This window comes from Danio aesculapii, chromosome 8 (genome assembly GCF_903798145.1).
Source record: "Danio aesculapii chromosome 8, fDanAes4.1, whole genome shotgun sequence".
Taxonomy (NCBI): Eukaryota; Metazoa; Chordata; class Actinopteri; order Cypriniformes; family Danionidae; genus Danio; species Danio aesculapii.
This window is the reverse complement of record NC_079442.1, coordinates 53,904,142-53,919,553: the sequence shown is the minus strand read 5'-3', so window position 1 is coordinate 53,919,553 and position 15,412 is coordinate 53,904,142. Positions and strand designations below refer to the sequence as shown.

Sequence of the window (15,412 nt, the reverse complement as noted above, 5' to 3'; positions counted from 1 at the left end):
AAATTTGAACGTCATTGTTTTTCTTATTATTTATCATGCATATGTAGACATTACATGAAATATTGTCATGAAAATGTTCTTGAAAGTTCTGGAAAAGTCGTGGAATTTTAGTAGTAGAAATGTGTATGAACTCTGTTTTATATGTAAAAATCCAAACACAAACTTCTATGTCGTGTATGTAATTTGCATTCATTGATATGAATCATATTCCTATATGAGTTCCTACTCTATGTTTCTGTCACATTTTGTAGAAACATTTTGAAACCAAGGTACATTTACTGAAGAAGTGACTGAAGATATTTAGTTTAATGAGGATTTTTTTTCTTTTCGTTTGTTTTATAAAGACATTACAGTTTATCTTAATATACTGTTTGGTGCTGGGCAAAAAATTAATTGATTAATCACATCCAAAATAAAAGTTTGTTTTGACATACTTTATGTCTGTGTGTGCTATATGTACATTTATTATGTATACCTGGCCCGTAGCCATGCAGGGTGTGGCAGGGGGGGTTCGGAAAACCCACCTCACACTGACAAAGGTCTAGTATTTGTCTCATACATGAGCTCATTTGTCTTATTTTGACTGCTATGCCATTATAAACAGTAAAAATATCCCATCGAAAAGGCTTTAAGACCGAGCGGAATCCTAGTGTGACTTAGTTAATCAGTTTTGGCCAATGCAAACAATTATTTTTCAGTAGTCCAACATCCAGGTGTGCAAGAAAACATCTGACATAAGTGGTCATCTTACACTACTGTATTGCTTTTAAATAGAGAAAACATTTGACAAGGAACTTTTATTCTAAATCATCAAGAAGTGTGGTTATGATGACCATCCTACAAGCTAATTTAGCTAAAAATAGTGCTTAAAATGTAACCTAAATTCAGTATTTAGATAATAATTAAATAGAAAATTAGTGAGAAAATGAATAGACAATAACAGCAAAAACTTTTTTGAGAATAAAGAACCACCCCTTTTACCAGGCTGAATACACATATGCATGCATATATTTGAGAAAATGTTTATTTATATTTAGATATAAAATATATGTATATGATTTAAATTCTATATACATTTAGATATCCATGTAACTAAATAGTTTTGTTTTTAAGTATGTGTAAACATTCTCATATATAATACACACACATATCAAAATAAACTTTTATTTTGGATGCGATTAATTTTGATTAATCTTTGCTCAGCACTATATGGTACACTTTTTAAGTATTAATGCATCTGAAGAGCATTTTATTACTTGTTCATTACATATGAACTACAAAAAGAATGAAAATAATTAATACAGATACTTGATCTTTGTATTGGTAAAGGTTGGTTTAAAAATAAAAATATTTTAAAAAGCTCAAATTTGATTTGGGTCTTTTGCATTTACTCTGCTTATAGTTTTTGTCTTGTGTCCAAATGTCTAAACATTCTTAAATCAAGAATATATTGTTTAATTTTAAGAAATGATGAGTCCAAATTAAGTGAGTTTTTCCTTAAAACAAGCAAAATAGGTGAGTGCACTGTACAAAAATTCAATGATTAGTCATATATATAACTTATTAAACTGAGTTAATCATGTTCTAACTTAATTTTATAAGTTACACAAGCTGTTTTAAGTCGGTTTAGCATAATATAAGTTCAATGCACTCACAAGGTTAATTTGATTCAGCTTGAAGTTTAAGGCAACTGGTATTTTTTGACAGTGCGAGTAATCTCTTTGGTTTGAAATAAGATAATTTTGCCTGTTCTAAGGACAAACTCACCTAATTTTGACAATCTTAAAATAAAACAAACTTCTTAATTAAAGAATAAGATATTTGTAGAAGAAAAAAAATTATAAGAAAAATGCTAGATTTTATTTTCACTTGTTTTCACAAAAAAATAAAAATACTGACAGGATATTTGTATTTGTAAATGGTTATGTTGGTTTAAAAATAATACAAACAATCTGAAATCACACTGCAAATAAATGCTTTTCTTCTGACGCTTTGAAATAAGAATATTTTGCTTCTCCATTTGCAGATTTGCTTGTTTTAAGGAAAAACTTACTTCATTTTGACTTATTATTTCTGAAAACAAAACTATATTTTTCTGTGTCAGCTTAAAGTGACAGCTTAAAGTGACATTTAAAGGCTTAACTAGGTTAATTAGGCAAGTGGTTTGTGCTGTATACAGTCAAAAAATATATAATATAAAAAAAAATAAAATGTATTCCATACTTAACTCAAAAAATAAAACTTTATCCTGAATAAAATAATATTATAGGAAATGTCCTTTCATTTTCCTTCAGGTAGTCCATTATTAATCAAAGTCGCTACAGTGGAATGAAACTTACTTCATTTTGACTCATTATTTCTGAAAACAAAACTATATTTTTCTGTGTCTAGAAAATGCTTCTTGATGTTTTGATATATGAAACAATAAGAAAAGCAATTTTTGCAGTGTACTATTTATAATCAGCTAATAATAGTTTATTGAACTAATAGTCTTAGTTAATAGCAGACATTTTATACTAAAAGAAAGTGTGACCAACTATATTTATCTTATATAAATAAGATTATTTTGCTTGTTTTAAGGAAAAACTCACTTATTTTTGCCTCCTTATTTCTGAAAACAAGACTATATTTTGTGCTTGTCCAGAAAATGCTTCTTGGTTACAGAATATTTAGATATTTGGACTAGAAACAAGGCAAAATTTCCCAGTAAGAAACTAATTTTTTCTGCAGTCTTCACACAGGTCATTAACCGCTCAGCTTTGCCCACACAGAAGCAGAACTGAAGGGATGCTAACGTGGGTTTGTGTTTTTCACAGTGGTACAGTTTTCTCCACTTTTACAGAAGCCTCTTTGTCCTGATTCATCCAGGACTTTCACTTCAGCACTTGCGTTTCACAGTACCTGATTCTGTGTGTTTTCACAGGCTCTGCAGCGAAACACTGAGGTGATTGGAAGACAGGAAGAGGATCTGAGCACTTCCTCTTTACTCTCAGAGTTTCATCAGGACAAATACCCAAAAGGTGTGCCGCATAAAACAGCCCGAGAGTTCAACATCCTTGTGCAGGCATTTGAAATGCATATCTGGAGGCAAAAACAACACAAATTAGCTTCAAGTTACACTGAAGACTGGAGTAATGATGCTGGAAATTCAGACTTTCATCACAAATATATATATATATAGTGTAAATTATTCACCCTCCTTTGAATTTTTTTTCTTTTTCAGATATTTCCCAAATGATGTTGAACAGATTCAGGAATTTTTCACAGTATTTCCAGTAATATTTTTTTTTCCTTTGGAGAACGTCTTATTTTATTATTATTTTATTTCGGCTAGAATAAAAGCAGTTTTAAATGTTTTTAAAGCCATTTTAAGGTCAATATTATTAGCCCCCTTCAGCAATACTAGTTTTGGATTGTCTCTAGAATAAACCACTGTTATACAATGACTTGCCTAATTACCCCAACTTTACCCTAATTACCCTAACTTGCCTAATTAATCTAATTAACCTATATCCTGGTAGCATGATGGCTCAGTGGTTAGCACTGTGGCCTCACAGCAAGAAGGTCGCTGGTTCAAGCCCTGGCTGGGCCAGTCGATGTTTCTGTGTGGAGTTTGCATGTTCTCCCTGTGTTGGTGCAGGTTTTTTCTGGTGCTCCGGTTTCCCCCACAGTCCAAACACATGCGCTATAGGGGAATTGATGAACTAAATTGGCTGTAGTGCATGAGTGTGTGTGTGTGTGAATGAGTGTGTATGGGTGTTTCCCAGTACTGGGTTGTGGCTGGAAATGCATCCGCTGCGTAAAACATATGCTGGAATAGTTGGCGTGGCGGTGCATTCCGCTGTGCATCCCTGAAATAGAGTCTAAGCCAAAGGAAAATACTAGTATCTTGAAGAATATCTAGTGTAATATTATTTACTGTCATCATGACAAAGATAAAGGAAGTCAGTGATTAGAAATGAGTTATTAAAACTGTTATGGTTAGAAATGTGTTGAAAAAATCTCTACATTAAACAGAAACTGGGGGAAATTATAAAACAATTCAAATTTAACTGGAGGGTAAATAAGTTTGCCATCACCTTTTTTATAAACATTTGAACTATTAATAACAAATGCATTAAAACAAATCAGTAGACAATATAAATTTAATGCTAGACACGAGAAAAAAGAGAAAAAATAAATGTGATAAAATAATTAAGTTCAATACAAATTAAAACAAATACAAAACTCAAAAATGTATAAATAAAAACATATATATATATATATTTATTTATTTTTTATTTATTTATTTTTTAATTTTTTTATTGAAATAATAACAATTCAAGCTATTAACTACTGGCTTATTGCCTGTCTATTATTAAGATATTAACTGTTTATTAATGCTTATAAAGTATGATCTTATTTATTTTACATTCCTAATTAATAATAGAATAAGATCATACTTTATACTTTAAGTGCTAATAAAGAATTGATATTTTAATAATAGACTATAATAAATATGACCTACTAAAATGTTACCAATTTTTTTAAATTGAAAAGTCTTATTTATTTAGTTTTGGCTGGAATAAACAAGAAAAGTACAAATTGGTAAGGTCAATAATATTAAGAAATTGTTTTCTTAATAATCATTTAAAAATGACTTTTTAGAGAAATTATTTTTAAAAAAATCATCTACAGAACAAATCACTTAATTACCCTAATTACCCTAGTTAAGCCTTTAAATGTCACTTTAAGCTGAATACTAGTGTCTTGAAGAATATCTAGTCTAATATTATTTACTGTCATCATGACAAAGAGAAAAGAAATCAGTTATTAGAGATGAGTTATTAACACTATTATGATTAGAATTGGCCTGAAAATAAATCTGTTAAACAGCACTTGGGAAATATTACATAAAGAATTAAAAAGTTCACAGGAGAGCTAATCATTTAGTCTATAACTGTACGGAGTTGCTGGCAAACGCTATTTGTGCAACGGCATTTTTCTGTTGCAAAAATCAGATTAGTGTTTTGTTCTTTTTTCTGGGAAACAATAGGCATCAACAATGAGAAGTGTGTAATCTCATGTAAAGGGTTCAGACTCCCGCAGCGTGTTTGATCGCAGCTATTCTCCAATACTTCCCTTTCTCTGCTGAGGAAGTGTGTTTCTCTTTTTAAGGAAGAAAACCTGTCCAAAAGGTTGTAGAGTTAAAATAGACTTCAGAAAAGATTTGTCTGGCTGGTTAGTCTGATAAATACACAATATAATATGGCACGTACAGTTGAGGATTATCAGAGCTACGGTGAAATTTGTATTAATTTTCACATACTTCCCAAGTGCTGTTTAACAGATCTTTTCAGCACATTTCTAATCATAATAGTGTTAATAACTCATCTCTAATAACTGATTTATTTTCTCTTTGGCATGATGACAGCACATAATATTAGACTAGATATTCTTCAAGACACTAGTATTCAGCTTAAAGTGACATTTAAAGGCTTAACTAGGGTAATTAGGCAAGTGGTTTGTGCTGTAGACGGTCAGAAAATATATAATATTTAAATAAAATAAAATATATTCCATACTTAACTCAAAAAATAAAACTTTATCCTGAATAAAATAATATTATAGGAAATGTCCTTTCATTTTCCTTCAGCTAGTCCCTTAATAATCAAAGAACGCTACAGCGGAATGAACCGCCAACCATTCCAGCATATGTTTTACACAGCGAATGCCCTTCCAGCTGCAACCCAGTACTGAGAAACACCCATACACTCTCACATTCACACACACTACGGCCAATTTAATCAATTCTCCTATAGCCACTCAATTGATTAATTTAGTTAATCAATTCTCCTATAGCGCATGTGTTTGGACTGTGGGGGAAACCGGAGCACCTGGAGGAAACCCACGCCAACATGGGGAGAATATGCAAACTCCATGCCAACTGACCCAGCCGGGACTCGAACCAGCGACCTTCTTGCTGTGAGGCCATAGTGCTAACCACTGAGCCACCATATGTGAAGTTCATTCATTCATTTTCTTTTCGGCTTGGTCCCTTAATTAATCAGCGGTCGCCACAGCGGAATGAACTGCCAACTTATCCTGCATGTTTTATGCAGCGGATGCCCTTCCAGCTGCAACCCAGTACTGAGAAACACCCATACACTCTCACATTCACACACACTACGGCCAATTTAGCTTACCCAATTCCCCTATAGTGCATGTGTTTGGACTGTGGGGGAAACCGGAGCCCCCAGAGGAAACCCACGCCAACACAGGGAGAACATGCACACAGAAATGCTAACTGACTCAGCCGAAGCTCGAACCAGCGACCTTCTTGCTGTGAGGCGACATCGATCTCCACTGCGCCACCATGCTGCCCCATATGTGAAGTTGTTATAAATAAATAAATATAATGTTTGGCTGGCTGGTCTAATGTTATAAATAGTCTATACACAATATTATATGTAAATTTTAGAATCTTCCTCAATATTTGTGTCTTGTTGTCTAAACATGCATAAATCAAAATACATTAACTGAGATGCAAAATTAATTGTTTATTGAAAAAATGTCTGTATTCATACTTAAAAAAATATTTGCCATTATTTGGTCATAAAAATAAATGTAATACATAAATTAAGCATTTTCTTTCTGAACACATTTTCAGATATTTGTTCTTGTACTGAATACAAAACAATTCTTTTGGCAGTGGAGTGTTTATATTAATAAAGAACAATCATGCAATTTATTTAAAATAGCATGCAAAAAATGAGTTTTTGTTCCTGTTTCTAGTCCAAATATCGAACAACTCTTAAATCTTAAAGGATTTTCTAGATAAGTAAAAAGTATTGTTTTATTGTTTTATTTTCAGAAATAATAAGTCAAAATTAAGCAAGTTTTATGTAAAATAATTTAAATACACTGCCAGTGGGAGAAATAAATATATATAAATTTTTTGTTTAAAATCAGTTTTACTTTTAATTTTGACATTTCTGAAACAATATATATATATATATATATATATATATTGTCTAGAAAATGTTTCTTAATTTAAGACTGAAACAAGATGAAAACAAAACCAAAAATAATAATTCAAGTGTATTGATTGCTTAATGCATTATATATCTCTATGCTCAATCTATTTAAAAATCAATACAGATTAATCTGTCAAGGAATTTATTGTACATAAATATTGATCAGCACTCAAACAGCATTTGATTCACAGCTAAATAATCATTTAATTTATGTACAAATAATCTGTTTACACAAAGCAAAAATATAAAATCAGGAAGCTGTCAGTACTCCATAATCATTAAATTATCGAAGTCAGAACATTTTAGAGCGATTAAACCTCCACTGAAGGTAATTAGCATGAAGAGTCAGAAACATATCAGTTTAATTATATTAATCTCATTGAACACCATGAAATAATAACCTGCTACACTTCTGAAAATCAAGAAGATATTGTTGAGTAATTCTGTACATTGTTCACAGTCAGTTTCACCACAAAAAATCTCAAATGTTTTCGGGCTTAGTTTTTGTCTTTTTTTATGGTCCAATATCAAAACATTTTTAAACCAAGAAGCATTTTCTAGATTTCTGTAAACTAAAAAAATCTATTTTTTATTTTAATTTTTTTATTATTTTCAAAAATAATAAAGTAAAAACCAAATGAAAAATAATTAAATGACCCCATAATTTACTCACCCTCAAGCCTTTCTCATTGTGTGTGTATATATAAATATATATACACAGGGTCGTAGCAACTGGGGGGGATATTTCCCCCTCACTTTTATAGACAGACTATTTATAAACAGGTGATTAATAATTATATGAACATCCCCCCCCACTTTTAAAATGTCCGCTACACCCTTGTGTATATATATATCAGATGAACTAACTCAGTTGTAGTCATTTTAAATTGTATAGGGGTTTTGCATAATGGCTTTTATTTTGGAGCTTTATCATCAAGCTAAAGGCTGGTTTATACTTCTGTAGTCGGGTTAAAGAGAATAAGCTGTTCTAAACAGATGTGTTTTGAGTTTGGATTTAAATTGTGAAAGCGAGTCTAAATTACGGAGATCAGGAGGAAGTGAATTCCAAAGCTGAGGAGCAGAGTGGCTGAAGGCTCTGTTCCCCATGGTGACAAGGTGGACAGAGGGAACAGTGAGGTGAATGGAAGAAGAAGACCTGAGTGTTCGAGAAGGTGTGGTGATATGAACAAGATCAGCAAGGTATGGAGGAGCAAGATTGTGGATGGCTTTAAAAGTGAGAAGAAGTATTTTATAATTCATTCTGACAAAGATGGGAAGCCAGTGAAGCTGCTGTAGAATGGTTGTGATGTGGCAGATAGAGGGGGGTTTTGTGATAATACGGGCAGCGTTTTGTCGAGTGATTGCTGTGACCCACAGCGCCTGCCTTGCGTGTAGTCGTGTATTTATACTTCTGTGTGCTGTTTGTGTTGCTCTGCAATGACACTTAAGAAACACTAGTTGGCAGTAGGTTATGTTATGTTCCTCTGTGTCGAGTTTCTTCGCGGGTGTTTTGTTTTTTCTGAACGCTACCTTAATGTACAAGTAGCTAAAACTCACTCATTCAGAGGTGGGACCCGGAGGACGTGCAGCAACTTTAAACACAAAACAAAAGTTTCCATCTGGAGCTCATTCACGGGACTCTACACTCTCTCCATCAAGCTCGCGGCTCTCAGCACCACCCACATTCGTCTCAGCTACCAAGCTGACCAATCACAGAGCCTGCGCTATGCGTTGTTGCGACGTGTAGTTACATTTTTCAAGAGGTGCGCGTCAGCGTCATTAACTAACATTAACTAATACACCCTTATTGTAAAATGTTACCCAAAATCATTTTTTGCAGTTTGGGTTTTGGCATTGGGTACACTGTAAAACCCAACAGTCAACTTTATCAAATGAAATGAGTGTAGTTAACTCAAAATTTACTGATGGTTAATTTTACTAATTTGAAAAGGGTTTTAAACTTAGTGTTGAAGGTAATTCATTCATTGATTTTCTTTTCAGCTTAGTCCCTTTATTAATCAGGGGTCACCACAGTGGAATGAACCGCCAACTTATCCAGCATATGTTTTACGCAGAGGATGCCCTGCTGCAACACATCACTGGGAAACATCCATACACACTCATTCACACACATACACTACGGACAATTTAGCCTACCCAATTCCCCTATAGCCCAGGGGGAAACCAGAGCACCCGGAGGAAACCCATGCGAACACGGGGAGAACATGCAAACTCCACACAGAAATGCCAACTGACCCAGCCGAGGCTCAAACCAGCGACCTTCTTGCTGTGAGGTGAACGTGCTACCCACTGCGCCACCGTTAGTTAAATAAATACCTCATTACTTCAACTTAAATGGTGTAAGTTCACAGTACTCATATAGATTAGTTTTTTAACTCAAATGGTTTGTAGCAATCAGTTTCCTCAAATGGTTTGAGTTACCTTAACTTATTGGGTTTTACAGTGCCGTCTTAAGGATTTAGAATAAGATCATACTTTATAAGTGCTAATAAACGGTTAATATCTTAATAATAGGCAGGATATAAACTAGAAATAAATGGTGTGAATTGTTTCTTAAAGTAAAGTGTCGTCTGATATTTTTACTGGTCTAGAAAATGCTTCCTGGTTTAAGAATATTTTGATATTTGGACAAGAAGCAAGACAAAAACTCAAAGTGATCCAGCTCAGAAATCGTCCTCCTTGTCGCTGTGTATCTGTGCGAGGTGTGTTTTCTTCTTTTCGTCCTCCTGGTCTCGGGCCTCCGCAGGGTTTTCTCTGTCAGGACTGTATTGGCTCATTCTGTAGACGCTGTCCTCGTCCTCCTCTCGACTGGAGCTGCCGCCGCGGACGCTCTCGCCGTCAGATTGGGAAAGACGCAGTGGGTTTTTCTGGGACAGATCGAAGGGTTCGTCCTGACCGATGCGGGACAGGATCCGCAGGGGGCCTGAGAGACACAACCGACCCCGGCGTCTGAACACTGAGAGGATCCACAGAAAAAAACAACACCATCACACACTGCAAAAAATGCTTGTCTTACTTAGAGTTTTTGTCTCGTTTCTAGTCCAAATATCTAACAACTCTTAAATCCAGAAACATTTCGTGGACAAATAAACAATATTGTTTTATTTCCAGAAATAATTATTTAAAATTAAGTGTTTTTTTCCTTAAAGCATGCAAAATAATCTGATAGTGTTTCCTTCATCAAGTCTGATCATAAAAAATACAGTTAATTCATGTTTACATTAGAGGCTGGATATATTCACACACTTCTGACATGGGTTTAACCCCCTTATAAATGTGATTTTTGCATAAAAGGCCCCCTTTATAATCTTAAATCATTTTAGCTTCTCAAATTAAATACATCTGAATGTAAAATGAGTCAGTAATGTATTTATTAAGTGTATCTCACCACGAGCGTCCAGGCCCTGGTCCATGATGCCGTGCTTGATCTTCATGTGGCGCGTCAGGTTCCCCTTCAGCGTGAACTTGCTGGCGCAGTAAAGGCATTTGAAGGGTTTGCTGTCAGAATGCAAGTGCATGTGGCCCATCAGATTATGCATTCTGTTAAACTCCTTTCCACACAGCTGTAAAGAGAGTAACTATTCAGATATCTGAGATCTGATCAAGTGCTAAGCTTCATTCGCAGACACGATGCACACAGAAATATACTCTTTATGCCTGCTGATGGTTATTATTAACCCCTTAATGACCTCAATGGATATCTCCTATTTTTTTTTATGCATGTTCCCTTCATCTCAAGGGTATGCAACTCTCCAGCTTTAAAACAAAAAAATCAATTCAAAGAAACTAAAAATCTGGACTTGATTCGTTTGTTTTAAAGGTGTTTTAAAAGAAAACCTGCGTTTAGGTTCCTTGGGGTCAAACTGACCCCACATTGAAAATTGATGGGAAATTTTAAACCTGTTATAAATCTGAAAGGTTTTACATTTCTGCAAGGCTATACAATTGGCGGCCCACGGGCCAAACCCGGCCCCTGAGGCAATTTGTTCTGGCCTCCAAATAGTGTGACCAAAACATCAAAAATAAATTTAGTTCAGTCGAAAAGCGCTAGCTATAGTTATAAAGTGACGAGCGTCTGTTCAATACAGCACAAGCTGCAGTTGAAGGCTGCGCAGAGCTCGAGTCACCTGACATTAAGCGAGTGACGCGAGCAGCCGAAAACATTTGGATATGTTTGTAGAACAGGCCTTTTGTACAATGCACTGATATCGTTAATAAGGATGCAATGATTAGCAGATTTCCACACTTAAATTCATTACGGTTAATTAATTGTTTAGTCATCTCAGCGCTGCGTTTCTGTTGCACGAAACAAAACTGCTGCAACTTAACAAAGTTATGCCAACTGTGTGCTTGTTTAAAGTTCCGCGCTTATATCAAGGCTAATATGCACGCACATTGGATTAACTACACTGAAAAAAGGGTTGCATGCAATTTATTTGTGTTGAATTTAAACAAACAAATTAAATCTAATAATGTTCAACTTAATTTGTTTGTTTAAATTCAGCCCAAATAAATTGTTTACAACCACTTAACGTAAATAAATTGAGTAAATCCAAGGAATGATCTTTGAATAATTTTTTTCAGTGTATAGCAGCAGGCCGTTCACATATTGTGTGTTTTCCGCACACAAATTCATTATTTCCAATGGAGACGTGTGCATATTAGAGCGGTGCGCACACAGAAATAAATGATCTCACGCTGTAGTGGTGAGAGTTGTGCGTGGCTTTCAGTGCAATGTAAACAAAAGATACGTGAGATGAATTATTATCAATTATTAAAATGATTATGCATGCATGAACGCAGATAATAACAACAATTCATTTAAATTCTTAGCTAATGTATATGGCTTAAATTAACATTAGACAAATACTGTTTTATTTATTCCTATATTTATTTATTCATCGTTCTATCGTGTATTTTCATTGTAAAATTATCACTCATGTTCACATCAAAAATTTTCCAGTGTTAGAAAAACTTTTTAATTTATTTTTAAGTCCTAAGAGAGAAATGGACTATTGTTTGTTTTTATTAATATATTTTGTTCTGTATTTGGTTACTGAGCAGCAATAAACAACACTTTAAAATATGAGCCGTTTTCATGTGATTTTCTAGACTAGTCGTGTTCTGAATTTAATAAATGCACAATAATCGTGATAACTGTGAAGCCATGATTATTCTTCAGACTATATAATCGTACAAGCAAAATCTATAACCGTTGCATCCCTAATTGCAGCACTGTGCACCTTGTGTACAGCTGCTCTGAAACAATAATTATTGTTATAAGTGCTATACAAATAAACTGAATTTTAAATACTTAGACTAGGCGGCATGGTGGCTCAGTGGTTAGCATTGTTGCCTTACAGCAAGAAGGTCACTGGTTCGAGCCTCGGGTAGATCAGTTGGTGTTTCTGTGTGGAGTTTGCATGTTCGGTGTTGGTGTGGGTTTCTTCCGGGTGCTCCGGTTTCCCACACAGTCTAAACACATGCGCTATAGGGGAATTGATTAGCTAAACTGGCTGTAGTGTATGAGTGTGTGTGTGAATGTGAGAGTGTATGGGTGTTTCCCAGTACAGGGTTGTGGCTGGAAGGGCATCTGCTGTGTAAAACATATGCCGGAATAGTTGGCGGTTCATTCCACTGTGGTGACCCCTCATAAATAAGGGACTAAACTTATGAATGAATGAATATTTAGACTAGAAACAACACAAAAACTCTGAGTAAGAACAGTGCAGTGATTAAGTCTTGTGAATTTCTTACTATTTATGTTAATATATTTTGTTTACAGTTTCTTTGCCAAAGTATCTAATTATAGCTTGCCACAAACACCATAAAGCAGTGTAAAGCGTGTGTTTTCTCAGAGGAGTATGAAGGAGTCTGAGGAGCGTTTCTGTCCTTCCTCTGTATGCTTTTTTTTATTAGGGTGGTTCTTTCCTTTCCTTCAGGAGGATAGAGGGACTGTAAACTGTCCGAACGGACCGTGAGAAAACAGGAAGTGCTCCTGAGCGCAAGAGAAAGCGAGATGAAATCTATTTACAGGGCTTTTTCTCTGGGGAAGACGGAGCCATTGTTACACAGCGAGTTTGTGCAGCGATATCCTTCCTATAGACGAGGAGACACTCAACTGCCAAAAAACGTATCTGGTCATCGTTCGGACCAGCCCAAGGTCACACGCATACCAAAACAACCCAGAAAATCATCTATACGTTCAATTGAGCTCAATCACATCCATTCATCTTCTTCTTCACTGCAAATACTGCTCTTCATACTGAGAGTTTTTGTCTTGTTTTTAGTTTAAGTATCTTAAAATCAAGAAGCATTTTATAGACAAACAATAAGCAGTAAAGAATGTTGAGTGAGGACTCAATAATTTATTAGACGAACAACAGGAGAAACTTTTCAGAGTAGTGATTTATATTTGATTTAATAGGCAAAAGAAAAATAATAGACCACATTTTTTATAAAATGTTTAAAACGTTATTTTATTTTTTGAGAAATGAGTCGATATTAGGTGAGTTTTTATTTAAAAGAAGAGATAACACTTTACTTCTCACAGACACACAGAGACACTATGAAGGGGTGTTCATAAAACCTTTAAAATCATGACTTAACACGTCATGAATGTGAATGAGATTGTATGCATGCTTATGACAGCTATTATTAAGTGTGATTCGCTCAGTAATCACATTTTTTTTAAATGCAAAGATGGCATTGTTTGTTATGACAACTTGAAATAAACAATTTGTTTTTGCAACCCAGGCTCATTCTAAAAACGTACCCCTGTATACATTTCTGGAGAGCGCCAAATACGTCCCAGGAGCTACGCTTTAGTTTTTTTGCCGTTTTTGTTTTCACATATCCACCAGAGGCCGCTGTGTACGCTTCTTCAGATCTCAGATTTCTCTCGTGAGTGCCATTCACACCTGCTGTTCTTGTAAATCCACTAGAGGCCGCTGTCGACTGACTGACCTTCTGACTGTCCAACTGCCTGATGCCCCCACCCAACCCCTTCCCTAAACCCAACTAATAGCATTTTACGAAGCACAGATTGACCCGATCACCCCCTTCCCTAAACCTAACCTCTCTATTGTAAAAGGTTATCAAGGAAAAGAAAAGCTCCTGATTTTTACCACGTTTTCAGATTTGACCACATTCTCACCCTGTTATTTACTTGTTTGTTACATTTTTTAGCTTTTGTTTTTGTCTTACCAGCTTTCTGGAACCGTTCTTCACCAGACTTGAACCCTGTTGTTGCGGTCAACTCCTCTCTGCATCTCAAGTGTTTGTTCTGGAGACAATCCAAAACTAATATTGCTGAAGGGGCTAATAATATTGACCTTAAAATAGCTTAAAAACAATTAAAAACTGCTTTTATTGACAAACTGGTAACAACAAGAAAGCTGTCCATTCTGAGGCAAGCGGTCAGCTGGTGAGCGTGAAAAGGAAAGTCATACCACCCTGTAGCGTTTGTTTTAAAGTGTAAATGCAGACATACGTAGCTCTGGTTACATAATTTGTGATCTCCGGAAACGTATTTGGCGTACGTTTTCAGAATGAGCCCGTGTTGCTTTTTATGCACATTTTCAAAATGTAGTCACATCCTGGCATTTCCATCAAGCATTTTTTTAATGCAGTAATCCAAAATAAGCATTAAAATACAGCTGAAATCAGGATTATTCGCCCTCCTGTGAATTTCTATTTCTATTTAATTATTTCCTAAATGATGTTGAATAGATTCAGGAATTTTTCCAACCCAGGCTCATTCTGAAAATGCACCTCTACAGACGTTTCTGGAGACCACGAAATATGTCCCGGCGGCATGTTTTTCTGCAGTTTTTGTTTTCGCGAGTCCACCAGAGGTCGCTGTGTACACTTTTTGAGATCTCAAATTTCCCTCGCGAGTGCCATTCACGCCTGCTGTTCTCGCGTAAACCCACCAGAGGCCGCTGTCGACTCACTTTTTGCTAGACTTTCTGACTGACTGAGTGAGCGATCAGCTGACCCACCCTCTGCCTTTCCTAAACCCAACCAATTTTATCGAGTGACCCGCCCACCCGCTTCCCTAAACCCAACCAACACGTTTCAAAAGCAATCTAGAAAAATAAAAGCCCTCATCTGATTTATTTTTACCACGTTTTCAGATTTTACCACATCCTCACCCTGCTCTTCACCTGTTTGTTTTATATTTTGGATTCTGTTTTTGTCTTACCTGCTTTCTGGAACCGCTCTTCACCAGACTCGAACCCTGTCTTCATGGTCAACTCCTCTCTGCGTGTCAAGTCCGCCGACGTATGTGGCGCGCTAGCGAGACAAACTGGTTGCAGCCGGAATGTCGTCCATACGGAGGTAAGCGGTCAGCTGGTAAGCGCGAAAGGAAC

General features: G+C 35.4%; 1 protein-coding gene across 3 annotated transcripts in view; it reads right to left on the bottom strand.

Moving 5' to 3' along the window:
• Positions 1–7,086: 7,086 nt before the first annotated feature.
• The window catches only part of znf366 (zinc finger protein 366), a 60,401-nt gene continuing 52,075 nt past the window's right edge, over positions 7,087–15,412 (bottom strand). For all 3 annotated transcript variants that reach the window (XM_056464196.1, XM_056464197.1, XM_056464198.1), the window contains 2 exons: positions 10,426–10,600; positions 7,087–9,993 (listed from right to left, as the gene is read on the bottom strand). In XM_056464196.1, coding sequence (XP_056320171.1) covers positions 9,701–9,993; positions 10,426–10,600 — 468 coding nt within the window. In that variant the 3' untranslated portion in view covers positions 7,087–9,700. The remainder of the gene's footprint in view (positions 9,994–10,425; positions 10,601–15,412) is intronic.